The 26,119-nt window shown below is 40.8% G+C and overlaps 3 protein-coding genes across 3 annotated transcripts; 2 read left to right on the top strand and 1 right to left on the bottom strand.

Moving 5' to 3' along the window:
- Positions 1-5,282: 5,282 nt before the first annotated feature.
- Positions 5,283-7,142, top strand: LOC117303246 (mandelamide hydrolase-like). The gene is made up of 2 exons (XM_033787399.1): positions 5,283-5,399; positions 5,658-7,142. Exon 2 carries the CDS (start codon positions 5,680-5,682, stop codon positions 7,033-7,035), a length of 1,356 nt encoding a protein of 451 aa, XP_033643290.1. The 5' UTR covers positions 5,283-5,399; positions 5,658-5,679; the 3' UTR covers positions 7,036-7,142.
- A 3,473-nt stretch (positions 7,143-10,615) lies between these two features.
- On the bottom strand, positions 10,616-15,847 carry LOC117302885 (WASH complex subunit 1-like). Its single transcript, XM_033786854.1, has 4 exons — positions 15,590-15,847; positions 13,972-14,573; positions 12,578-12,792; positions 10,616-11,700 (listed from the first exon to the last, which is right to left on the bottom strand). The coding sequence occupies exons 2-4, from the start codon at positions 14,490-14,492 to the stop codon at positions 11,018-11,020; spliced, it is 1,419 nt and encodes a 472-aa protein (XP_033642745.1). The 5' UTR covers positions 14,493-14,573; positions 15,590-15,847; the 3' UTR covers positions 10,616-11,017.
- An 88-nt stretch (positions 15,848-15,935) lies between these two features.
- On the top strand, positions 15,936-25,471 carry LOC117306950 (protein FAM185A-like). Its single transcript, XM_033791544.1, has 7 exons — positions 15,936-16,679; positions 18,090-18,199; positions 18,638-18,730; positions 20,068-20,248; positions 20,902-20,997; positions 23,376-23,522; positions 24,508-25,471. Exons 1-7 carry the CDS (start codon positions 16,022-16,024, stop codon positions 24,612-24,614), a joined length of 1,392 nt encoding a protein of 463 aa, XP_033647435.1. The 5' UTR covers positions 15,936-16,021; the 3' UTR covers positions 24,615-25,471.
- The last annotated feature ends 648 nt before the right edge of the window (positions 25,472-26,119 follow it).

Here is a 26,119-nt window from a genome sequence, read left to right as displayed (position 1 = left end):
CATCTAATGTCAGTTTGATAAGTTCTTTTTCCAAATAAGGATGCTGCACTTTATACTTAAGCAGGGAACGGTCAATCCTCCTACTGTCTGACGCCTGCACTATATCATGTGGTGAATGCATTTACATAGAACATGGTCAACCCTCCTACTGCAATTTTAAACCATAATTGTGAATGCATCTCGCGACATCTTGTAATCCACAGTCAACCCTCCTACTGTTTGACCATTCAATATCGTACAATGTGGTCTTAGTGTGAGACCCCACAGTCCAGATAGTTCGTGCACTGTTGTACCACCATGAAAAACCTGTCCAGTCTGGACTGTTAATTACCGATAACGTTTGGGATCCTTGTGTATTTTTGCGACATTGACAAAAGTTGACATTTGAAAAATTGTATTGCTCCAGCAGATTGACACCGGTATGTGAGCTATGTTTATTATCACTGGACTTTTGGATTTGAACACAAAATAGGCAACTTGCGTTTCTGATCCAAGATCGTATTTTTCGTCTTTACAGGCAATGGGAAACTATTGGTAATTACAAAATAATTGTAAGCATTTGTAACAACTTCTTTTAGAGAGCAAGTGAGAGCTGTTTTTAGTATAAACATTGTGAGAACGGCTCCCTCTACTCTTAAGTGGCATATTTTTTTAGAAAGAGGTAACTTTTCAAATAAAAGACCTCAGCTGAAGCCTTTTATTTCTACTTGCAAGCGCACACATTTTGTACAACAAGGTTGGTTTTTCTTTCATAATTTTCTTGCAACTTCGATGGCCAATAATTAAAACCCAAACTTCCACAGGCTTGCTATGTTTAATATATGCATCATGATGGAACAGGAATAGCAAATTATACCAAATGAGAATTCTGGTCTTTGACAATTACCAAAAGTGTCCAGTGCCTTTAAAGGCAGTGGACACTATTGGTAATTACTCAAAATAATTATTAGCATAAAACCTTACTTGGTAACGATTAATGGGGAGAGGTTGGTAGTATAAAACAATATGAGAAACGGCTTCCTCTGAAGTGACGTAGTTTTCAAAAAAGAAGTAACTTTCAACGAATTTGATTTCGAGACCTCAAGTTTACAACTTGAGGTCTCGAAATCAAGCATCTGAAAGCACACAACTTCGTGTGACAAGGGTGTTTTTTCTTTTATAGTTATCTCGCAACTCCGACGACCAATCAAGCTCAAATTTCACAGGTTTGTTATTTTATGCATTTGTTGAGATGCACCGAGTGAGAAGACTGATCTTTGACAGTTACCAATAGTGTCCACTGGCTTTAAGGAACCCGAGTGTGTTATTGCTATCTCATACAGATGACAGAGTCACCGACCCACGAAGAAATGACGCCCATATATTTTTGCTCAGATCTGCATAGCGGAATACCAAAGTTTAAACCCATGGTTATTTTCTCTGCGTCCAGAAGTGCAGTTCCTCCTCGAGACTAAAACGATAGCAAACATCTGTTACCCGACCTTGCAACTTCATCATCTGGAGAGAGATGAGACGTTTGACTTGAAAAGTCATCACTGTCTAAATAATTCTATAGGAAATGGGATTTGAAGATGTGCGGCAGTCGAGAACAGTGGAGTATGGGTCGCCTTGCACGCAGTTTGGACAACATTGCTATAGAATGTTGTAATTGTAGAGTGAGCCATCTTGTTTGTTTGTCATTGTAACCAGTGCAACCAAATCTGAGGCTGGAAACGGCATAGTCTGGCCGACCGAGAAATATGTCTGACATTTATTCATTAAATAAAATAAATATACTTTTAGAGAAGCAAATGAAACCAGAAGTTAAATTTTGTTAAACTTAAATGAGACACAAACTGTCGATTGTCGGATTGATGTTATTTTTGTTTTACAGCATAATGTATTTAAAGGGGTGGGGTTAGTGAGATACACGCCAAAGGGGGGTATTAAAGTGAATTATGCAAAAATTGAAACAACTAAGCTTGAATATTCATGTATTTTTGCATCCAGTCTCGAAAACCGTACCGCCACAATTGCTTCATACCTCACCGCTGCTTAAGTCGTGGCTCTATTATGCGGAGCCACCGTACAATATAAATATTTAATTGGGGGAGTCGTTTTCAACAACATTTAGCGTATGGTTCACTGCAGGTTGAGGGGAAACCACAATGGAGTCAAAGCACGGTGTATGTGTATTATTAATTTATCACTTTTTCATTAAGACAACACTCGGCACTGTGAGCTGTTTCCTCTCCAACGTCTTCGACAAATACCCCCCAAGAAACCAAAACATTATTAAAAAAGCCAGAAGCCGCACATGAAAAAAAACGGAAATTGAAAGAGTGTATTTCCCTCGTCCATGGTTCCCGCGAGAATTTCAAGCATGATCGAGTTTGTCTGTGCAAATTATCCTAGCCTTAAACGACAGTGCCTTTGGGTAGCCAATCGGCAATTGTTTTTCACTGGCTGACTCCACACGAGGCATAGGAACCAGCAGAGATTATGAAAATAAATTAACACTCTTTAAAACATTTTACATGAACTGTACGAGCTTTCTTGTCTAAAAGAATTGGTGCTTCTATGAGCAAAAAACAAAAACTGTAGAGAGGTCCAAGTGAAATCAACAGCTCGGAATGTTCTTAGACCCAGTAACTGGGGCGATGTACTCCTTTTTTCGAATTTTGACATGATCGGTCGTACCTAGCTAGTATGGCAGAAAGTGTCAAAATTTCGAAAAAGGAATACAGTGCCCCAGCTGGGTCTAGAATGTTCTCATGTTTAGTAAGCCCTGTCATTGGATCTCAGACGTCGCAAATCACTCTATTGGGACGTCAAGATGCACATAAAGTTTTTTTCCAGAGAATTTTGTTTTCATTCCGCGTGGCTGATTATTTTGTTTGTTTAGATGTTTGTTTGGGCGTTTGTCTGCTTGTCTTCTTTTTCTTTCTTCTTTTTTTTTGAAGAAAAGGGTCGATGTGATTTCAGACCTTTCAAAATTAGCAACATTGCCCGAGAGGTAGTTCGTAAAGTGTAAGGTTGTCATGTTACGATTCCATCTGATGCAGGAGGGGGCGGTGGGGTGATAACATGATATTAGACTACCTGACGAAATGGCCTACTTCATATAATGGAGGAAGGAAGAGAAGGAGCTCGAACGACCCGCAAAACCGCAGAATACCCTGACAGTGAATATACACGTTTTCATATACCGTTTGTGTTGTTTCACGAAAACATCATGGCATATTTTTACATTTTTTGTGACTTTCCGGTCACTAGCGGTGGTTCAAAATTTGGGTATTAGCACACTAGGGTGGTTGGTATTCAATTGTGTTTTTCTATTTCGTGGGCACAAGTGTACACAATTTGTATCAGTTGTTTTTTCTGTATTATATCCATACGACATACGACACCATAGTTGAATCCAAAATCAGACACAAAATCTAAATTACTATACTTTATGATTAAAAACAAAACATGATTGTTTATCAATACAAATATTTATGGAACACAATAGGATAGGCAAAAATAATTCCACCATTTCATTTAAAATCATCTGAATTAATGATTGTCTTCTGGATCCTGAAATCATTGCAGAGTGTGTCTGTTGAGACTTCTTAGTTTGCTGAAAGCTGGGAGAAAATAAGCAGCTGCAACATAAGGCTAGTAGGCTATGCCCCCGGACACGGAAGTATTTATAATACTGAGAAGCGTCAGGGCAGGCGGGAGACATTTTGTGAATTTTCAATTGATATAAGTGAAAGGAAAATTAATGTGCCATTAAACATTGTGAAAATCTCTCTCTCGTCTCATTTGATATAATCTCCACTTAAATAATTGAGTTGTGGGTTGATCTTGCACAAAATGTTGACACTAAGACATTGTATTATCCGATCACCGGATAAATGGTGTTTCAGCTTTCTTTGTCCAATATTTGATCGCTAATAACCAGACCAGCACGCACCTCACTGAATATGTGTCACTGATAGAGGGCGCTATGTCACAAACACGGTCGCCAACCTTTGCTCGGCCCGTCAAAGGTTCCATCATGGAGTTAAAAGACTACAAAGCCTTCAAGACAGCAATCAAAGCACACTTTAGACATTTCCACTAGGTCATTGGTCAGGTCATAAAACTCTGATGCGATGCGGGTATCCGTTTATAACGGAGTATAATATCCAGATCCAGATTGGACTATGGGTGGGTGGGGCTATTATTTTGTATAATTTAAGGCCTCGGCAGTTGCAGGGCCAATCTAATTTGCATTGTTGAATTATTTTCGTGTGATGGACTACGGATGGGGTGTCAACAGAGCTCCATAGCTTGGGCCTCGCATATTTCACACTTATTTTGAAAGTGTAGTGCGAGTTTAAGATTGATGAAATTCATGACACTGCCTTGTGAAGTGATGATCAATTTTTTTAATTTTTTTTTAAACATAGAACTGATGGAATTGGGCGAGGTTTTTTTAAAAGTTGATGCATGAGAGAGCAAAGCTTGAGAGAATAAATTTCATTAACTTTTAAAACAAGGCAATTATAAAAAGGGGATTATAAGTAACTGTTCACGAGCATTACATTTTTTTTTTTAATAAATAAGTCGAACTCTTGTCAGGATTCTATTAAAGTATTACCCCAAGAAAGTGCATCGTAAAAATAAGGGTTGATGTACATAACCAAATTCTTCGATATACTGGGGAAAAAATCAAATTTATTTTAAGCTTAGAAATAATACAAATGTTTATAGAAACGGCTGTGGATGCATTGATATGTTTATAGGTTAGGCTAGCCCATACACCTTGTTGAGCTATTACATTGATAAGACCGATGTTAAAAGTGGAGCCATTAATAGCTCAATAAGGTGGGCTAAGGCTACTGCAAGCAATGTGAGTTCCGACCTGCAATGTGCGACCGCGTAGAACTGCAAGCAATGTGAGTTCCGACCTGCAATGTGCGACCGCGTAGTACAGCAAGCGATGTGAGTTCCGACCTGCAATGTGTGACCGCGTAGTACAGCAAGCAATGTGAGTTCCGACCTGCAATGTGCGACCGCGTAGTACTGCAAGCAATGTGAGTTCCGACCTGCAATGTGCGACCGCGTAGTACTGCAAGCAATGTGAGTTCCGACCTGCAATGTGCGACCGCGTAGTACTGCAAGCAATGTGAGTTCCGACCACTGATCTCTATTATGGTTCCGACCTGCAATGTGCGACCGCGTAGTACTGCAAGCAATGTGAGTTCCGACCTGCAATGTGCGACCACCCCATTACCCACGCACCGCCCGATTACGAATACAGTGCCACTTTGCGTGCGTCTGTTGCATAGTCTGGTAGTGGTACCTGCTGTCCGATTTGTCCATCATGCGATCAACAAAGTCAGTCAAATTTTAACTTTTTTGAGTTCCAGGAATAATCTTTTGCACAGGTTAGTGAGTAGTTATAACAAAAACTGATGTATTTGACCATTCCAACTGAGTTCCGACTTCAAATGCAATAAAATTATCCTAAAAATTTCATTTTTTTAGCAGTTCCGGCAGATCAGGCAGATCAGGCAGTTCCGGCTTTTAGTTTACCAATTGCCGTTGGGGAAGTTATAAAATTACTGGACTCTTACCACAAAACTATCCTTGCCAGTGAAGAGTCTGTATGGTGTCAAACATCTTGACCAAATTATTCTTTGCAGGTTTTGCTGACAAACTTTCAAGATGTATCGTCTTACAATTGGAGATCTTCTAGACCGCTTCAAGAACGGTACCCTGACCTGTGAAGCATATACTAAGCGGATGATCCAGCGGGCTGTGGACCTGAAGATGTTCAATTACTTCATCTCCATGGATACAGAGCGGATGTTGCAAAAAGCCAAGGAGGCAGATGCCAGGTATCGGAGCAAGATCAATCTACCTCTTGAAGGAATCTTAATCGCCATAAAGGATAACATCGACGTAGAAGGAGAGGCGACTGGAGCTTGTACTCCGGGTCTAGCTGGTCTCAAACCCAAGCACACAGCTGAGGTTGCTAAGAGGCTTTTTGATGCAGGGGCAATCCACGCTGGTAGGACCAACATGCACGAGCTGGCTGCTGGAGCGTCAACTATTAATACGTACACAGGATCCTGCCACAACTTTCACAACTTTGACTACACGTGCGGGGGGAGTAGCGGTGGAAGTGGAGGGGCAGTCGCCGCCGATATCGTCCCCGCCGCCCTCGGCACCGACACTGGAGGATCAATCCGAATTCCCGCTTCCTTTAATGGGATATTTGGTCTGCGTCCCACAAGTGGGCGTTGGCCGGCTGACTTCGGCGTCAAGATGTCGCATGTTAGAGACTCCGTCGGCCCCCTAACAAGGAGCGCCAATGATATCGCGATCCTAGATCACGTGATGACAGGGGAGGAACCTCTCGATGTCCCCTTGCCAGCAGAGATTAGAATTGGAGTGGCGAGACCTCACTTCTGGGAAGGTTTAGACTCTGCAGTCCAGGATTACGCAGAGAAATTCTTGGCAGAGCTCAAAGACAAAGGTTTTATAGTCATAGACGAAGGCGAAGTTCCAGGAGTGACTGAGATGTTTGAAAAACACTTCATTCCATCCGTCAATTATGAGCTGATTCCTCGCCTTAAGGAGTACATGGAGCACCACGGTCACAAAGTATCAGTTGAAGAAGTCATCAACAAGATAGCATTGCCTGATGTCAAAGAAATATTCCAGTCTGTGGTTCAGGACCCTGTCAGTCCTGAGCTTTACCAGGCAGCGATGACAGCCAGAGACAAGCTCAGAGAGGACATGAAGAAGTACTTTGATGATCATCAACTGGACTGTATCCTCATGCCTGCCAATAAGGCAACTCCTCCAATGATCAGCGCCTACGAGCCCAGTATGGAATTTACCATCCCTGAAAATGATGACTTTGGTAACATTTGCAACAACCCATCCCTTGTGATTCCTGGAGGGTTCGCCAAGGGGACTTGGGCCCTCTTTGGGATGCAAATCGAAGGTCTCACCGGCAACGATAGGCGTCTAATCGCAGTTGCAAGAGCAATCGAAGAAGCTCTTGAACTTTAGACTACACGTTATGATCAGCTTTGACCAAGAAAAACACTCTTGACATCATTTTGGTAGGGCGCTCAAAAGAACTAATTGCTTTTCAGAACCAGTGATTTCAATGGATACAATGATCACGTTAAATAAATGTGCAGTGACGTAGCTTTACATACATACATGTCCATGTTTTGATTGGTCCGAGGTGATTTTGGTGCAGCTGACAAACATCACCTCGGACCAATAAAAACACAGATATGGAAAGCTTACTTTCGGTCGAGCGTCGTCTGCATGCAGTGTCCACGTTTGTACTATGTACAGATGTACAGTACGCCGCTGTCGCCATGTTATTTCTCCTGCTGCTGCTGCTGTTGCTGTTTGTTGTTGTTGTTGTTTTTTCTTTCTCGTTGTGGGATGGGGGTGGGGCGATACTGAACACAAAAACAAAAACAACTAAATGGAATTTGATTCTTTTTTTAAGGCAGTGCACTGGACACCTGTTGTAATATTTTTAAAGACCAGCAGGCCTGATACTTCACGGAGGCAACGAAGGCGATTGCCTCCGTGCCCCCTGGTCATTGCCTTGGTGCCCTTGAAATGCTCCAGTACAAATTTGCAATTTCATCATAGGGTGCCCTTTACCAAGAAAAAAATGCCTTGGTGCCCTTGCCCTTTCAAAAACGAAGCATACAGCCCTGGACCAGTCTTCTCACTTGGTACATCTCAACATATTATGCGTAAAATAACAAACCTGTGAAAATTTGAGCTCAATTGGTCAATGGCCAATGGTCATCATGAAGTTGCTAGAGAATAATGTAAGAAAAAACAAGTTGTGTGCTTTCAGATGCTTGATTTGGGAACCTCAAAAACTAATTCAGAGGTCTCAAAATTAATTTCAAATATTTTAGTGAGAAATTACTTCTTTCTAAACAAATATGTTACTACAGTGGGAACCGTTTCTCACAATGTTTTATACTATCATCAGCTCTATCAAGTAAGTTTTTCTGCTAACAATTATTATTAGTAATTACCAATAGGGTCCAGTGCCTTTATAGACACTGGACGCTATTGGTAATTGTCAAAGACCAGTCTTCTCACTTGGTGTATATCAACATATATATATGCATGGAACAACAAACCTGTGAGTATTTGAGCTCAATTGGTCAACGAAGTTGCGAGATAATAATGAAAGAAAAAACACCCTTGTCACACAAAGTTGTGTGCTTCAGATGCTTGATTTTGAGACCTCAAATTCTTAATCTGAGGTCTCGAAATCAAATTCGTGGAAAATTACTTCTTTCTCGAAAACTACATTACTTCAGAGGGAGCCTTTCCCACAATGTTTTATACTACCAGCCTCTCCCCATTTCTCGTCACAAAGAAATGTTTTATGCTGATAATTATTTTGAGTAATTACCAAAAGTGTCTGCAGCCTTTAAAGGGAGAGGTACATGTAAACATCTTTGGTAATAACTCCCAAAAATTAATGGCCATTTAAAACATGATTGTTATAGAAATTACCCTTTTTGAGGCCAGCCAAAAATTTGAATCTGCACAAGGACCTTATTTTTATGCAACAAGGGTGTACTTTTCTTTCATTGTTTGACATGTTTGACAGTGTTACCAGAGGAATAACCCGCCTTAAGAAACTTACTTCCCTCTCTTATAATGAACTTTATATAGTCAAAGAAAGTTCCATTTGTATGAGATAAAGAAGTCAACAACACTACAATAACGAGGAACAGTAATAGCTTTTGTTTGTTTACAGTATACAAATAAGACATGCTTTCTTTATTGTCTTCATAGCAAAATTCCGATCAGATATTGTTTTAGCATAAAATGAAGATTTGTTTTCAAGTTAATTTACATTAAATATAATGAATTTACATGCAGTATGTAGTACATGCAACTTCGCATTTAATAAGCGAGAAGTGTGTTGGCTGAAACGTAATTACACAGATTTCTCAATACCTGAACCAGCCGTGTACGATAAAAATCTATCAGCAAGTTTTGAAATAGTTTGTCGCATGTCTGTTCTAGAGAGTTTTGTTATTGATAAAATCAAAAATCTGTGTAAGTTAACAATGTTTTCAAACGAAATCATGTTTTCCTGCTCCAGCATCATAAACTTTTTGTGAGCATGGTTTGTATTATAAGTTCTTTTGGATGATAAAAACAACAATTGTTTGGGAAATTTGCTGTTTATTTTTGTGAAAAAAACACAAATGAATTACATAGCATTGATAATAAACCATTATGTTCTTTTAGTGTGCAAAACAATTTCAAGATCATTGTTTGGTGTATATATAATAAACCCTCCAACTGTCTGAATATTTAATATCGCTACTCCCCCTCGCAACATGAGTGCATCTATGCAATATACAGTCAAACTCTCTTACTGTTCGACTCTTCATTATCGTCTATTATGGGTTTGAATGAAAAAAAAAAAAACTACAGGTGCAGTGTGTACAAACCTGCAATATTATAAGTTATCACATAAGTGCTCGTGGAATACAGACTAATATAGCGCTTCTGTGTCCCATATTCAACAAGGCCGAGTTGGATATGGGACGCAGCCACGCAATATTTTTTGGTATCCCACGAGCGCGTGTGTTATAACAAATTTATCTTCCAGTCTTATGTGCAACACGCAAAGTTAAAATTTCACAACTTTTTTTTGCGCGATGAACAGCATGTACGCGCACAAAGTCAAGAATGCAATTTTGCACTGTCCGTATACAAGCGTAACACATTGACACTCACTATACACAATGTGTGCAATAACAAAACTGGAAATAGTATTAGGTTTTTATACTTAGCTTAGGTTTTTATACCACACTCCAGTTCGAGCACTGATTGGTGGATTAGCGCGTACTGGAAGATAAGGTATCTAATCTTCCACCAAACTTGAATCCTCGATTCTGATTGGTCGATTGCTTGAAGACAAATTTGCTATAAAATGTGCGCTTGTGGGTTACAGAAAAATATAGCGTACATTTAACTTTGTTCCACGAGAGCATGTGTGATACCGCAGGAGCAGCATGCGTATGATACCTCATCATGTGGTGAATGGATCTATACACAAACCTGCATACAGAAACTTAAGTGCGGTTCTGCGCAAAGTTTCTCACTTTACACAAACCATGCAGTTGAACGGTTTGAAGCGGTTGGTCAACACGCTGAAAAATGGGACCATCAGTAGGAGGGTTAACAAGGGATAAGCACACATAGTTCAGTTAGACTAAAACAAATGGTTTAAGACACTGGACACTATTGGTAATTGTCAAAGACTTGTCTTCACAGTTGGTGTATCTCAACATATGCATAAAATAACAAACCTGTGAACATTTGAGCTCAATCGGTCCTCGAAGTGGCGAGATAATAATGAAAGAAAAAATAAACGTTGTCACACACGGTTGTGTGCTTTCAGATGCTTGATTTCGAGACCTCAAATTCTAAATCTGAGGCCATCGAAATCAAATTTCGTGGAAAATTACTTCATTTTTGAAAACTTGTCACTTCAGAGGGAGCTGTTTCTCACAAAGTTTTATACTATCAACCTCTCCCCATTACTTGTAATCAAGAAAGGTTTTATGATACAAATTACATGTATTTTGAGTAATTACCAATAGTTTCCACTGCCTTCAATATTGGTTTATATTTTTTTATGAGATATCACCTAACACCACAAGGCCAAGGACGGCCACTTCAAGGTGAGTGCTACACTTAACTGCTTTGGGCTTTCGACCCAGATCAACTGCCACAAGGGGCCTTAACACCTATTTCTGGGGCTGAAACAGGGTTACCCCCTTCACAGTGTCACAGTGTGTAATGATGTTTAAGCATGGGTATCGTTCACTAGGAACCTGAATGGTAGAGCAGTATGTACTTCCTTCCCAACCTTAAGGAACAAGAGTTGTTAGGTAGACAAATAGATTGGGCAGGAATGTAATGTTTTATACAATAATTTCTCTGATATGATCAATGGAGTATTCCTTCCTGATGTTTAGTCCCAATCCTCTTCAAAAGAGTTTGTCGTGTTTGATCGACTCCTGTTTGGTTTTGGTGGAGGTGGAATCATAGCTGAGAGCTTGTCCATTGTAGAGCCTGAATTCCCGTTCATTCTACTATCATCCGCTCCACCTCCTCCCCCTCCTCCTCCTGCCTGGCGTGAGCCTGAGATGCCTTTACGTCGGAGTGACAGCTTAGAGGAAAGATCATCCATCAGACTCATTCCTGTAACTGCCTGACTCTGCTTCTTCTGTTTCTTCTCCATCTTGCGTTCCTTGACGTCCCTAAGAAGGCCCTTGCCACCGGCCATACGGATGGATTCCATCAGGTTGGCGCGGCCGTCGGCAGGTGCTGCCTTCTCAGCAGGAGCTGCTTGAGGAGCAGAAGTTGGAGGAGGTGGTGGTGGTGGGGGTGGCGCCCCACCTGCTTCCCCCGGCGGGCCTGGAGGGGGAGGCGGAGGTGGGGGTGGGGGTGGCGGAGGAGCAACTGCCCCGCCAGGCGGAGGTGGGGCAAAACTACTTTCCGGAGCAGGAAGGGCCGGGAGATTGGTTGCTGGGGTACTTGGTAAGCCTCCAATTTCAGGGATGACACTTGGCAACTCTGGAACATTACTCCCGGGTAACGAGGGTGCGATTGAGGGCCCCAGGTCTGCACTGTAGCTCAGGTCATCAGCAACTCCTGAACAAAACAAAGAATATCAGAACAAAAGTCAATCCCAACTGATGATGGATCAGTTTAAAAAAAAAAACTTTGACCTTAGTACTTCTTTTCAAAAACCAATCATTGTGATCTCTTTTTAAGATCAGAGGCAGTTTCGATGGTGAGTGGTGGTTCCAAAAACCAGAAGGGTTCAAGCAAGCAAATTGTGTTTTTCATGTGAGGAAACAATCGTTTAAACTTATAAAATTAAGTGATGGACTACAGACAGTTAAATTCAACAATGCTTTGCACAAATTAGTTGTTTCAGTTAACTCCCACAAGTTTTTGAAAACCAATGTAGGGCTCGGATTTAATAACGGACCACCGCAAAACTTGGGACCTTACATGTTCAGCAGTGTTCTGTGTTTCAATTGAATAAAAGAATTTATTTGTATTTTTATGCAAGTCGCCAGACACACAAGTCCTGAAGGCCACTTCAAGGTGTGGGCTACAATTGTTTGTCCAGAGGCCGTTGCCACCTACTCCTAGGGCTGAAACAGGGTTAACCCCTTTTAAACTCCATACCAAGTGATTGTTCAAATAAAAACAATTTACAAGTGACACTGTGTAGAAAGCACTTTCTCATGAAGATTCTTGCCTTGTGAAATAAATTCTGGTAAACATTTTAAGCTTCAAGACAAAAGCACACCGGTCTTGTTTTCACCCCCAAATCGAGCCTTATAGTTTTTATAACTTTAGAACACTTATTGAAAAATCAATTCTGGTCCGGTAAACTTTTTGAGCCACAAGCCCTTGGGTCTTGTGGCACTCTCACCCAAATCGAGCCTGCAAATGTTTCAAAGCTTCAACAATCATTGAAAAACAGGAATCGCATTAACCCTGACTACATTCTTACCGGGTAAATCTGGGAGGTAGTTCGGTACATCGATCTCCGGCACATCCCCGAGGTCAGGGACATAGAAGTAATTCTCTAACCCCTGCCTCTCCATCTGCTCTCTCTGTGTGATGGACATCGGGGCTGCTCCAATGCCTTCCTCCTGCTCCTCCTCGATTGCCTTCCTTGTTTTGGTCACCGCTCCCAGCGGATCGATCATCACATATTTCTTGTACCTGAAAAAAAAAACATAGGAGTGAAAAAAAAAATAATAATAATTTAAATTATAAAACTTTGCTTTTCCGCTGGGTAATAAAGATTTGTGCAGTTGAAAACCATCACATTGGCCCTTTTCACACCGTCTCTTTCCAGTGGAACACAGCCCCGGGGAGCCCCCGGGGAGCCCCTGTGACTTTTTTTAGCCCATGGTTATAACCCGGCGCAGTTTCACACTGTGTCTCTATTCCACGGGGTACTAGTTGAATGTTTCAAGAACACACCAGGGTTTTACCGCTTACACCCCTACTCCAGAGTAGGGGGGTGGCTATTCCCTCGGGTATGCCCATTGGACGGGGCAGACAGAGGGCAGACCGGGGGCAAAAGGGATCCTAGTGTGAAAAGCCGAGCCGTTATTCCCAGGGGGGGGGGCAACACCAGGGACTAGAGTAGTGTGAAAGGGGTTATAGTAATTTGTTGTGTAATACTGTGAAGGTACACATACATAAATGTAGGGTGCAGTGGAAATGTAGATAGATGTTTAATGTTGTAGTTTAACTTTTGCAAGATTAAGTTGTAAGATTTTGTCAGGGGTGGTGGGGGGGGGAGGGGGAGCGGCATTTAAAACCTCAACTTAAAACTGACTCTGACCACAAGTGCAGCATCTTGTAGCTTACTAAAAATAGAGATGGAAAAAAAAAAGAATAGCAGGCCTTGAATTCCGTTCTTGAAGGGGCACAGCAATTTTCTTCTGGCATGTCTGGTAAAACGCACTTTTAATGTAAATTTGTATTGAACTTTGCAAAGGGCACCACAGCAAAAGCACAGTGCACCTTGGCAATTTGCTTTGGGTGCATTGAACAAATATTTAAAGGCCTGGAATATAATCAATCTTAACAAACATTTGAAGCCATCAATTGAGTTGAGGTTGAATTTATTTTATTTGTTACTGAAGTACAAAATGAATACATTACTCGGGGTGGATTTCACAAAGAATTAAGACTAGTCTTATCTCAAATTGGGAAGAGGTACTCGACCTTACTTAGGACTACACACATGTACATGTAGCCTTAAGCTTTTAATATCTCCTAGAGGACTTAGTCCTAAGTTAGGACTAGTCCTAACAGTTAGTGAAATCAACCCCTGGAGACCTAAAATTAATGAATACAAAGTTGGTTATTTATCACAGCACCACTTACGGATTCTCACTAGTATTGAACAGCAGCAGTGAATTGATTGATTCCACATGTTTGGGTAAACCACCAAGACCTTCCCACGAGCTCTCTGAATCCCGATCCTTCCGGATGTTCAACTGAACATTATAAAACTGCAGTTTCTCCCTCAAGGCTCGACCGTCTAAATTCTGATGTTTACTGATCAGTTTCCTTACAGGTCGCTTAATCTGGTTCAAATCTTTCGTCCCTTCAAACACCGACTTGTAGGTCAGGTGACTGTCCGGTGCAGGGTACTTGGCACTCGAGAACACCTTGATGGCTTTCCGTGTGTCTTTGATTTTGTCGACTTTGGCCTGGGCGACGTCCAGTCTCTTGTTGATCCCTTCAAGACGGGTGTGGTTGTCCGTGACTCGGGCAGTGATGCGGTCAAAGACATCATTGGCAACTTTTTCCATGTAGTCCAGGGCGTCGGCTATTTGTTGGATTGTCTCCTCTCGTCGGAGGTCCGGCTGGATGACCGGGATGTTGTAGACTTGACCCGGCATGGTGTCCGAGGGGGCAGCTTAATAACGGAAACTTCAAACTGCTCCTCAATTCCAAGTGATGTTTATCTTCTTAACTAATTCCTACATGTAAGAAAGGGGAAATAAAACCTTTTAAATCAACAAAACACAGTGGGACATTTATGTGGATTGTCAGGGCTGAACGGACCGATTTACAGTTACTCCGAAGATTTGTTCCCAAACAGGACACTACAACAAACCATCTGTTGGGAAAACAATAAATTGTGGCTCTTTCTCTGCTCTTGAAGAATGGCTCAATTCCCTTCCAACACCTACTGCAGTAAAAATGCAATACCGACTGCCATTAGTGTTGAAATAATAAGTCATTTTGGAATAACTTCTGGGTCTTTACAATTACGACGCTACTCGCTATAATAGTAATACTTGTTTATATATGACGATAACCGTAATCTGCAATGCTCCTGAAGGTCGTAGAGCTAGCTAGAGGAGGGTGTGCATGGTGGAATGTATGTTTGCCTTGAATGAATGTTTCTCTTTAAAAAAGTAAATAATCTATAGCAATTGTTGAAAACTTTCCGCAACCTACCTGCCACTACTACACGGTACTTCACTCATTTTTACTATTAAAAAATGGAATAATCAGTTGTAATAAAAAATAGAAATTAGCAAATTACAAATGTAATATAATGTAGACCTATTTCATTTTCAATCAAAAGTGAAAAAGTGGTAGCAGGCAGGTTGCGGAAACTTTTCCTCCCAATTGGTTGGATTATCGTTGATTGTTGCTTTGAGCTTTGAATGAAGTTTGAGTTTGACTGTTATGACTATATTATGAGTTCTAAATTCAGCAGATCAGAACATGTACAAAAACAAATGGACAGATAATACTGATACTGGATAGATAGATAGATTAGAATTATATCCTTCATTCTGCCATTTTATTAGGCCTAAAAATAAAACAATAATATTGCAGTTTGCAGTTTTCAATTGAAATTGAAATCATGTGAAATGAGTTGTGTGTTCATTCAGTGACTGACCTCTACACATCAAAATGATTGAAAGGTTACCTTCTACATGTATACCCCATTGCCAGCCCAACATCCTACCTCTGTTCTTACCTTTCTACAGTTTAATTTGCTGATTGCTGAAAATAACGGTGAAATCATCACATCATTGTATGATTGTGCGTGCGGATAGATAAGATGATTACCTGTGTTCGGTTCACTCCCCCATATCTAAAGGTCTGTCACAAGTATCGAATATACATATCAATCAATACCAAACTATTAATCGTTTGTCAACGTTTGTGACTGTTTAGTGTAGTAAACAGACAATATGTAGCAATGATCGATACCAAATTTTGTTCCATAAAAGATCGTGGTATCGAGTTCCTGGTAATCATGTGATTCCCAGACACCATATTATGTCAACACTAGAGGGCGGTATTGCAACTAGTTTGCTGTCTGCTGGCTGACATAAGTAGAACCCTTTGGCTGTCCGCGGTATTTTTCGAATGGTTTAACCTTTTCAGACTCTAAGAGGATTTCATAATGTCACATTTTGTCCAGCTGTGTTGCAGACCACATGTCATCAGGAAAAGCTGCGAAAATGTGTTCTTGCGAGACTTTTTACACCGAAATTACCAAAAGACTTTTGTGAATGTTTTTAATAATAATCTTCGTCGTGGTTGTTATGCAACATCAACCAGCAGTGTTATTACCTTGTTGAAGAGCAGTTCCAAAAGAGAAGCAAGTTTACCACCACTACAAAGTCTTAGAAGATGGCAGAGTTCATCTTCAAGCACTTCTCAGATTCTCAGTCAGAAACCAGACACAAACTCTGTCCAACCACGAAACAATCTAAACATTATAAAATTACGCTCATGGGCCTTTTCCGTTGAATTGTTTGGCAACCTCATCATTCGGACCTCCTTGTCAGTTCGAGTCACACCCATCAATCCACATGAATACCCTGCTGCGGATAGAGCATTCATCCACCTCATGCTGAAAAGCCGAGCAGCTGAAACGAAGAGCGGGTTGAAGGACTTTCTTCAAGGAGACGAGGTCGGCTTGTGGCAGCGGTTTGTAAGAGGCGATGTTCTACACCAGGACGCTACGATTGATGTGTCAGGAGATGTGGTTGAGAAAGAGATGGCATCTTTGGAGGATGCGGAGCTACTGTGGCTTATTGAAGTCCCAATGTCCTATGGTGAGGGTCTGAGTGTCGGCAAGTTGTAGGAGACTCATTGATGTGTACTTCTAGTAGTAGAACTGAGATTCGTTCCGCTACAGAGGCGATAGCGGAACGAACCTGAATACCTGTAGTTCTAGGTAGGGGTAGGAGTGATCGGTGTGTACTCCTAAGAAGAGTAGACTAGATAGTGTCTACTGAACTTTTCTACTACATAAATTGTTGTACACTAGTACTCATTTAGAACGGACTCATGAGATTTGTTTGGCTATCATGTACTTCTAGAACTATGAGGTTCGTTCCGCTATCTTGGAGACGATAGCGGAACGAACCTCATAGTCATAGTTCTAGGAGTACATATATGATAGATAGCGACAAAAACCTCAGAGTTATCAATGTGATCCTGTAAAACAGACCATCATCGATTGCAAAACAACAGTCAGTCCAAGTTGGTTCAGTCCACACTTTTGGGCAGTGGACTCATGTTTTGGAAGGGCTCAAGTGTGTACATTTTTGCAGTTGGGCCAGTTATTCTTAATTTGGATGTAAATTTTTCTAAAAATAATGTCCATCTTATCAGTGTTGGCCCAAATCATGGCTTCAGCGTGGCACTTCGTCTCTGCCTTGGGCTCATTCTACCTGCTTGATGATTGAAACCCCATACCAAAGCACACATTTTGAAAATACAATGTAAGTGACGGAGCCGAAGCCGTGGTTTCCAAGAGTGCCTAGATGACTTATGAACTCAGTGTAATGTTTGCAAAGTGGTTCGGTCCAAAGTCTGTGCGACCCCTAACCAGGGCTGTACAGCAAACACTTCGAGCGTCGTGCTTCGAGAGTCCGAAATACACCACGCATTTTGACATGAAGAGAATAGTTCTTTTCTAAAACATGACGCCATCCCAACAATTTTTCAAGCTAGTGGGAAGTCAAAGAAGGTACGTTAAAAATGTGACGAACCTAAAGGAGCATTTGCCTATCATGAAAAAAATTGGGTATTGTTTCAATTTTGAGGGCATGTTTTTAGCTTGCGCCAAGCGTCACTATCTTGTGTTGGCACTGCATGTGATTCACCATGGTGGGCAATCGGAGTGGACCGTCCGCACAGCAGCCATACATGTACTTTGTGTGCAGTCTGCTCCGTGACCGTAGTTCTATACGTAGGCATCATACCGATCAGGTACCTAGTGTACGGGCCAGACTACATAATATCATGCCTCGATTGACGTCACGAACAGGGCTCTCTCGGGTTGGGCCTACTTTTAAATTTGTAATTAAATTGGAAATTAATTTTTTAGAACCTTAGTTAACTCTTTATTTATATTCCACTCATCAAAACACATATTCTAGTGACAAAAGCTTTATTTTGACAAAATACCACTTCCAGGTGACTTTAAATTTAATGCTTTGTGAAATTTTTTCTTGCAGATGTTGATGCTGAATCATCAGGGGGCGGAGCTATAGCTGTTAATCAACTTGAAAATCAAATATGCAAGCTGCAAACTGAAACAGGAAACATTGTCACCAACAAACTAAAGGTGTGGTAAATCTAGTATATCTAGTGAAGCGCTTTGGGACGCCCTCCGGGTGTGAAAAGCGCTATATAAAAACGGGTTATTATTATTATTATTATTATTACTATTACTATTACTATTACTATTACTATTACTGTTACTGTTACTGTTACTGTTACTGTTACTGTTACTGTTACTGTTACTGTTACTGTTACTGTTACTGTTACTGTTACTGTTACTGTTACTGTTACTGTTACTGTTACTGTTGTTATTATTATTATTATTATTATTATTATTATTATTATTATTATTATTATTATTCGGACTTCTGCCATTTTGTTACTCACACGCTGACTCACTTTGGAACTGTTTTTAATTGTTACCCAGTTTCTTGGTTAAAAAAATCAGCGTGTTCTTTATCTGAAAAGTAGAATTAGTAAAATAGTGATTGTTTTTCCCCAGTCGGATAAAGTGACCTTGAAGAGTGCATCCGGCGACATCAACTGTGTGAAAGTATTACAGGGTAACATCACCATAGCAACAGGAAACCAAGGAGTAAGTTTTAATGAAAATCACAACCAATCAGAATCCAACTGTAATTTTTCTTTAGTTGTTTCTGGTAAACTCAGTTCTGGACTAGAGCTATTCTTAAACCCACTCTGTGAGTAAGAAAAGTGTCTAGGAACCCTGTGTTTTAGAACCCAGTGTTTGAGATCCCGATGTTTAGAACCCTGTGTTTTAGAACCCAGTGTTTGAGATTCTTGTGTTGGAGAACCCAGTGTTTCAGAACCCTGTGTTTTAGAACCCAGTGTTTGAGATTCTTGTGTTGGAGAACCCAGTGTTTCAGAACACAGTGTTTCAGAACACAGTGTTTCAGAACCCAGTGTTTCAGAACCCAGTGTTTCAGAACACAGTGTTTCAGAACACAGTGTTTCAGAACACAGTGTTTGAGATTCTTGTGTTTCAGAACCAAGTGTTTCAGAACACAGTGTTTCAGAACCCAGTGTTTCAGAACACAGTGTTTCAGAACACAGTGTTTCAGAACACAGTGTTTCAGAACACAGTGTTTCAGAACACAGTGTTTCAGAACACAGTGTTTCAGAACACAGTGTTTCAGAACACAGTGTTTCAGAACCCAGTGATGAGAACCTAGTGTTTGATAACCTGGTAGTGCTTAAGAACCCAGTGTTTCAGAACCCAGTGATGAGAACCTAATGTTTGATAACCTAGTAGTGCTTAAGAACCTAGTGTTTCAGAACCCAGTAATAAGAACCTAGTGTTTGATAACCTAGTAGTGCTTAAGAACCCAGTGTTTCAGAACCCAGTGATGAGAACCTAGTGTTTGATAACCTAGTAGTGCTTAAGAACCTAGTGTTTCAGAACCCAGTGATGAGAACCTAGTGTTTGATAACCTAGTAGTGCTTAAGAACCCAGTGTTTCAGAACCCAGTGATGAGAACCAAGTGTTTGATAACCTAGTAGTGCTTAAGAACCCAGTGTTTCAGAACCCAGTGATGAGAACCTAGTGTTTGATAACCTAGTAGTGCTTAAGAACCCAGTGTTTCAGAACCCAGTGATGAGAACCAAGTGTTTGATAACCTAGTAGTGCTTAAGAACCCAGTGTTTCAGAACCCAGTGATGAGAACCTAGTGTTTGATAACCTAGTAGTGCTTAAGAACCCAGTGTTTCAGAACCCAGTGATGAGAACCTAGTGTTTGATAACTTAGTAGTGCTTAAGAACCCAGTGTTTCAGAACCCAGTGATGAGAACCTAGTGTTTGATAACCTAGTAGTGTTTGAGAACCCTGTGATTGAGATTTTCTATATTTTGCCAAATTGTACCCTGGTCTAACATTGAATCACAACACATCGACTAATTTTGCAATCCACACAGACTGTTACAACTGACAGACTGCAGGGCCAGGACATCTCTGTTTCTGCTGACTCTGGGGTTGTTGTAGTCAAAGACGTCTATGCCAGACAGGCTGCCTTCAAATCAAGAAAAGGGGACATCCGACTCGGGAATCTACATGGGGACGTCCAGGTTTCTTGTGGTCAAGGAAACGTTGGAATTGGTGAGCAGCCATCTTGTTTAATTTCCATCAAAATTAAAGTGAGGTCGAAAGGCAAAATAGTCTGATCCTGTTTTGGTGTTTTAAAAATCAGTATAACTTATTGTTATTGTAAACAGGGTACGGCATGGTGATCCGTATTCTCCCACACCAAGTTTCATAAATTTGCTTGAGCAGAAATACATTGCTTAACGGTTTCATTAGCACAGGTACATGTGACATGGTAGTTTTTTTGGTAACCTTATTATACACCGATGTGTGTTAGCACTGTATACTCAGTACTTTCCAGAGCTCTGTGGAAAAATATCATAGGCATATTACTTGGGTGGAATTCAAACCCAAGACCCTTGCAATTCTAGAGCAGTGTCTTACCAACTAGACCCTCGGGATTGCCCGGTAGCTACATGTAGAGGCAGTTCGGATCCCAAGTTTTAGCAGTATGTTCTGCCGCGAGTTAATAGATGATAAGTTTGCACTGGCAATCAAGCATATTAATTTCTTTTATTTTCACAGAACTCGGGAAAGTACTGAGTATACAGTGCTTACACACATAGGTGTATATAGGTAAAACAAAAATTAGTATGCTTTTTCCTCGATGTAAATTTAACATCTATTAAAGCCTGTGAGTGTTCTATGTATTATTTTTGTAATTGCAGTGAGTCTGGACGGATCTCTGAAAGCGGACATTGATCAGGGAAATATCAGCGCTTATATCGTCAAACACACCGATGTAAATATCACGTGTAAACAAGGTACTGAAATTTCTGGTGATAAATAGATGATGTGACCTGTGACATCACATGTTTACAAAAGAGCCACAGAGCCTGGACTCCCTGCAGGCACAATTTGTACACAACTCAATGGAAGCAAATATAACTATCTTAATGCACTGTCCACTTTTTATCAACTTTTGATATTATAAAAGGGGGCACATCTCAAAACTTGTCCAGCTTTTACTTTCATAACTCATGGATTTATGTGGAAATTATGACCCAAAATGTCAACTTTCCCATCGGACCAGTGTAGTATCTTGCCTGCCAGAATACTCAAAGAATGCACAAGGTCACATTGTCTAACATAGCGCTAGATTAGATAGAGGGCTGGCATGTTTATCCAGAGGTCTTTTGTTCAATTCCTGCTCTGGTAACTATTTTTTGGTTATTTCCCAATTCATTTGTAATTTACCTAAAAGTCGCATCCCCTTAAAGTGATCTCCTGGCTGTTCCTTTATGGTGGACGAAAAGTGGCCATCTGCTTTTCAGGTATCAGAATAACAGAAAAGCAGATTTTATGTTTTTTATGTAAGAAATGTTCTCCTTTTTTACGTTTCTGCTACCTGAAAAGCAGATTGAAGGTTTTGTGAAATTGCATTTTCTACGTTTCTAGAAAAAGCATGTTTTACTTTTTCTCCTAATGCTGGTGGACGAAAAGTGGTCATTTGCTTTTCTGCTACCAGAATAGTAGAAAAGCAGATTTAATGTTTTATGAGAATGCAATTTTCTATTTCTCTGCTTTTCCGCCACCTGAAAAGCAGATTATACTTGGGCGGCCGAAAAGTGGCCATCTCCTTTTCTTCTTTCAGATACTGGAAAATCATATTTTGCCTAGGCAGTAGGTGGCCGAAAAGTGGCCATTTGCTTTTTCGCTTTCAAAGGACGGCCCGTGAACGTGAACCATAAAATGCGCACAATGCATGAGCGCCGAACTGTGTTTGTTTTTGTGTTGGGGAACCAGTCACGTCAGTCAGTCGATACTGGAAGAAGTATGGGTGGCCTACTTTAGTGATGACCGCGCAGGCGGCGCGGTGTCTCAAAGGAAATACTCTAGTGGAGGTTTCATGGCTACCATCCAAAATAGACTTCAAGGATTCTTTCCCTACAAAAAACACGGTCAGTCATACAGTTTCCCGAGTGGTTTATTTCAAATGAATCGGGTGACACGTTTGGACTTTTTCAATAAACTGAAACATTCACGGGCGGTCCTTTGAACGAAAAAAGCAAATGCCCACATTTCGGCCACCTACTGCCTAGGTAAAATATGAAATTTTCAGTATCTGAAAGGAGAAAAGGCGATGGCCACTTTTCGTCCGCCAGAGTAAAATCTGCTTTTCAGGTGGCAGAAAAGCAAAGAAATAGAAAATGGTATTTTCACATAACGTTAAATCTGCTTTTCTACTATTCTGGTAGCAGAAAAGCAAATGACCACTTTTCGTCCGCCAGCATAAGGAGAAAAGGTAAAACCTGCTTTTCTGGTAACAAAAAAGTAGAAACGTAGAAAATGCATTTTCACAAAACGTTCAATCTGCTTTTCTGGTAGCAGAAAAGTAGAAAAGGAGAAAAATTCATGTAAAACAACCATAAAATCTGCTTTTCTGCTAACAGTTACTTTCCAAAGATGTATTGTAAACTTGGGTGTGATCCCTGGCTATTGGCTACATGATTGTATGGTTTCTGACTGGCACCCCAACAAATAAATTGACGCAATGAGTAACTGCCAACATAGGGCTAGATAGCTAAGATGTTAGATGGCCAGCTAATAATCTGGAGGTTGTTAGTTCTAGGTTCACATCCCGGTCTAGTTTATTTTTCTTTGTTCAACCCTAAATCATTAATGTTCAACCTGTCAGTTTCCCTTGTGATTTATGATTTGATATCTGAAACTCTGGTGTTTCTGATCAGCAGAGTTTGGGTTTGAGTCACAGTCGTGACACTTGTGTCCTAAAGCAAAACTTTTAACCATTGCTTTGTCATTTGGATGGGGCGTAAAGCCGTTGGTTCTGTGCATTGTGCAAAGCATGTAAAAGAACCTAGTGCAGAGACGGGGTTCCCCCGGTGATCCTGGCTGGATTGGCAGCTTACAAACCGTATAGTGCTATGTAAAAGGAGTAGGTTTCATTATTCAAACGTAGTCCCTCATACCTTGCATGAAAATACTGTGTTGAAGCACCTTGAGCGTCACTGAGTGACTGGTATGCACGCTGTATAAGAAGCCACTATTATATTTCTGCGACTTAAATTGCATTTGCAGCGCTCATTATGAACTGTGTGTGAAAACAAAACCTTGAACTGAAATCATCCCTCGTCATTTTGGCCATTGACCCGCCCTGCCCTTCTTTTTCCTTCGCCCACAGGAGATATTTCCATCCAGACACCCCTAGAAGTACAGACAAATCTTCATCTTCAAGCCTCTCAAGGAATTCACACAGCTGAAGAATTGGCTTCCAAGTTTACATCGGAAGTGGAAGAGAAGGACATTGTACAAGAGAATACAAAACTGGGTAAGGTTAGAAGGGTTACATGTAGAGGTACTCGCTGTGGGTGTGTTATGGGGAGATTGGTTGCCTTTTTCTTTCAAATAGTTATATTTGAGACTCCTTTCCCACCCCACCTGCAATTGGGGACATCCTTTTGCCCTCGTTGTTTGTAACGCAGCTTTATGGAGACAGCAGCCTGTTGATTTTGTACGTACTTACATGTACTCCACTGTTTCCCCTTGAGCACTTTTTCGCTGTCTCCACCTAGGCCCCTTTTCTTCAGGGCTCCTGCTGCACATTTCAAGTATACCTAAGAGTTTTACCGCTAATACCCCTACTCCAGAGAGCAGGAGTGGCTTATCCCTAGGGTATGCACATTTGCTGGGGGTAGATCAGGGCCCAATTTCATGGCTCTGCTTACCGTAAGCACAGAATCGACGCTTACGGAAGCAGGGAATTCTGTGCTTACGGCAAGCGTATTTCACGGGTTAGCGGCGAATTTTGGCTTCTGCGCGTGCGTACTTCACGTTTCTAGGCATTCTACGCTTACAAGGCTAGCGCAGAAATTCGGCGCTTGCACGTAAGCGGGGAATCGCGATCGTAAGCACAAAATTCGGCAGTAAGCAAATCTAAGGGGTAAAGCAATCTAAGTGTGATAGGGCTGGCCGTTATTCCCAGTGGTTGCCCCAATAAAACAGAGTAATGTGAAAAGGAGTGTTGTACAGCGCTTTGAAACAGTGTTAAAGCGCTTTATAAATGCATTTAAGTTAAGTTAAGTTAACTTTCAAAACCCTGCCTTGTATGGACCTCATTATTTTGTTTTCTAGATCAGGAATGTAGTGCTTGCCCAGTATTTTCCTGAGTAATATTGAAAAAAAATCCCCAGGCATTGCTAGAGCAGATGTCTTACCTCTAGACCACCAAGCTTGCGGGTTCCTAGAAGCAGTTTGAATCCCATTTTATTAACTAAATTAAATGCACTTAAGTCCTTCAATTAATTTCCCTTTAGGGCGTTTGAATGAAGGGGGTGCTTCATCATTGACAGCCAGTGCTTCTCAAGGTAGCGTCACACTTTCCGTCCAATCGTGGTTCGACTCGCTTCAACTGCAGAAGTAAAGGAAGAGCCTGTGGAGTGTCATGTCCAAACAACTAGTGATGTGTGGTCACGGCTGTTGGTCTATTCATTCCTTGTTATGTAACATCATGAAGGTTCATCCGCTAGACCCATGGGAGATACATGCTTGATAAACTACAGTAAGTCTTCTATTTGTGTGGATCTTGAGTATCTGCAGCTCCCCTTATTGACCCAATTCACCTGACGTCATCATCGGAATAATATTGGATGCGCCATATTGGTGATCAATGTCACTGCATGTTATTCAGTGAAGTGCCCATTTTTAGGCGCTGCAGCGTTAACATGCAAACCTATTGACCACCAAAATGTTGAGCGTGGCACAGGTGCCACGTGTGACGTGCATGCTAGGGGTGAGTATATAACTGGGCCCAATTTCATAAGCTGCTAAAGCAGAAAACGTTGCTTACCAAGATTCCAGTTTCAAATTGTACTTGTGACATGGTAGTTTGGCTGGTTACTTTATTCTGGTAAGCATAATTATAGTTGTGTGCTTAGCTACTTTTTGTGCTTAAGCAGCTCTAAGAAATTTGGCCCAGGAGGTTTAAAGGGCTTCATCCTGTAGACCAAGGGGAGACCCATGTCCTATATTTGTGTGGATGTGGAGTACCAACTCCTCCGTTATATAAGATAAACTACTTCATCAATTAGAACAAATGAAATGTAACACCCAAAAGATTTGAGAGCTTTGCCTGCTACATCAAGGGGAGACCCAAGCCTTCTACTCTAGGTCTTTCATGTATTGTTATATACAGTTACAGCCAAAGGCACAATTTCATAAACCTGCTAAGCACAACAATTTGCAGATCATGAAATGTCTTCCTTGATAAAAACAGGATTAACAACCAAATTCCCATTTGTTGCACATTTCTTGTTACTGGTGTTCAGCTGTTGTTTGCTTATCCTGAAAGTCATGTGGAAATATTGGTTGGTAATCCTGTTTTAATCAAGACAAAAATTTCATGCTAAGCAAATTTGTGTGCTTAGCAGCTCTATGAAACCGGGCCCATATCTGTGAGGCTTGGGGTGGGATGCTCTTTATTATCAAGGATAGGGGGGCCCAGGCAATTCTTACTAGTGGGCATTGTTTTGAAAATAACAGGGAAAGGGACTTTTTACAGTAACCTTTGGAAAACTTGTGAGACAACACAATTTCGTTATTTAATTTTTTGTTTTATAAGTATAGTATACATCAAGTGACAAAATCTATCAATTAATTTTTGTAAGTTGGGTTCATTGAAGATTTTTTTTTCCTTTTTAATATCTACACCTGTCTTTATTATGACGGGAAAAAAATCATTTTCAAAAATAACGTTTACTGAAAATGATCTTCTCACATTTCTTCTGTTTGAATCTATGGACAAAAATAAACGACTTTCACTAATGAGAAAATAACAAACTGTTTCTGGTCCCCGTTTATTGTTTTTGTCGTTTTATTTATTTAAAAGTTGTTGTTGGTAATTACCAAACGTATACCTTCCTTATAGAT

Source organism: Asterias rubens, chromosome 2, assembly GCF_902459465.1.
Source record: "Asterias rubens chromosome 2, eAstRub1.3, whole genome shotgun sequence".
NCBI lineage: Eukaryota > Metazoa > Echinodermata > Asteroidea > Forcipulatida > Asteriidae > Asterias > Asterias rubens.
This window is presented reverse-complemented; position numbering and strand designations above follow the sequence as displayed.

Excerpts from the sequence above, each read along its gene's own strand:
- LOC117303246 (XM_033787399.1), top strand. The coding sequence starts at position 5,680 with ATGTATCGTCTTACAATTGGAGATCTTCTAGACCGCTTCAAGAACGGT.
- LOC117302885 (XM_033786854.1), bottom strand. The coding sequence starts at position 14,492 with ATGCCGGGTCAAGTCTACAACATCCCGGTCATCCAGCCGGACCTCCGA. Across the intron at positions 12,793-13,971 it reads TTCAATACTAGTGAGAATCC|GTACAAGAAATATGTGATGA; the intron begins GTAAGTGGTGCT and ends TTTTTTTTTCAG. Across the intron at positions 11,701-12,577 it reads CTACCTCCCAGATTTACCCG|GAGTTGCTGATGACCTGAGC; the intron begins GTAAGAATGTAG and ends TGTTTTGTTCAG.
- LOC117306950 (XM_033791544.1), top strand. The coding sequence starts at position 16,022 with ATGTCACATTTTGTCCAGCTGTGTTGCAGACCACATGTCATCAGGAAA. Across the intron at positions 16,680-18,089 it reads TGAAGTCCCAATGTCCTATG|ATGTTGATGCTGAATCATCA; the intron begins GTGAGGGTCTGA and ends TTTTTCTTGCAG. Across the intron at positions 20,998-23,375 it reads AAATATCACGTGTAAACAAG|GAGATATTTCCATCCAGACA; the intron begins GTACTGAAATTT and ends CTTCGCCCACAG.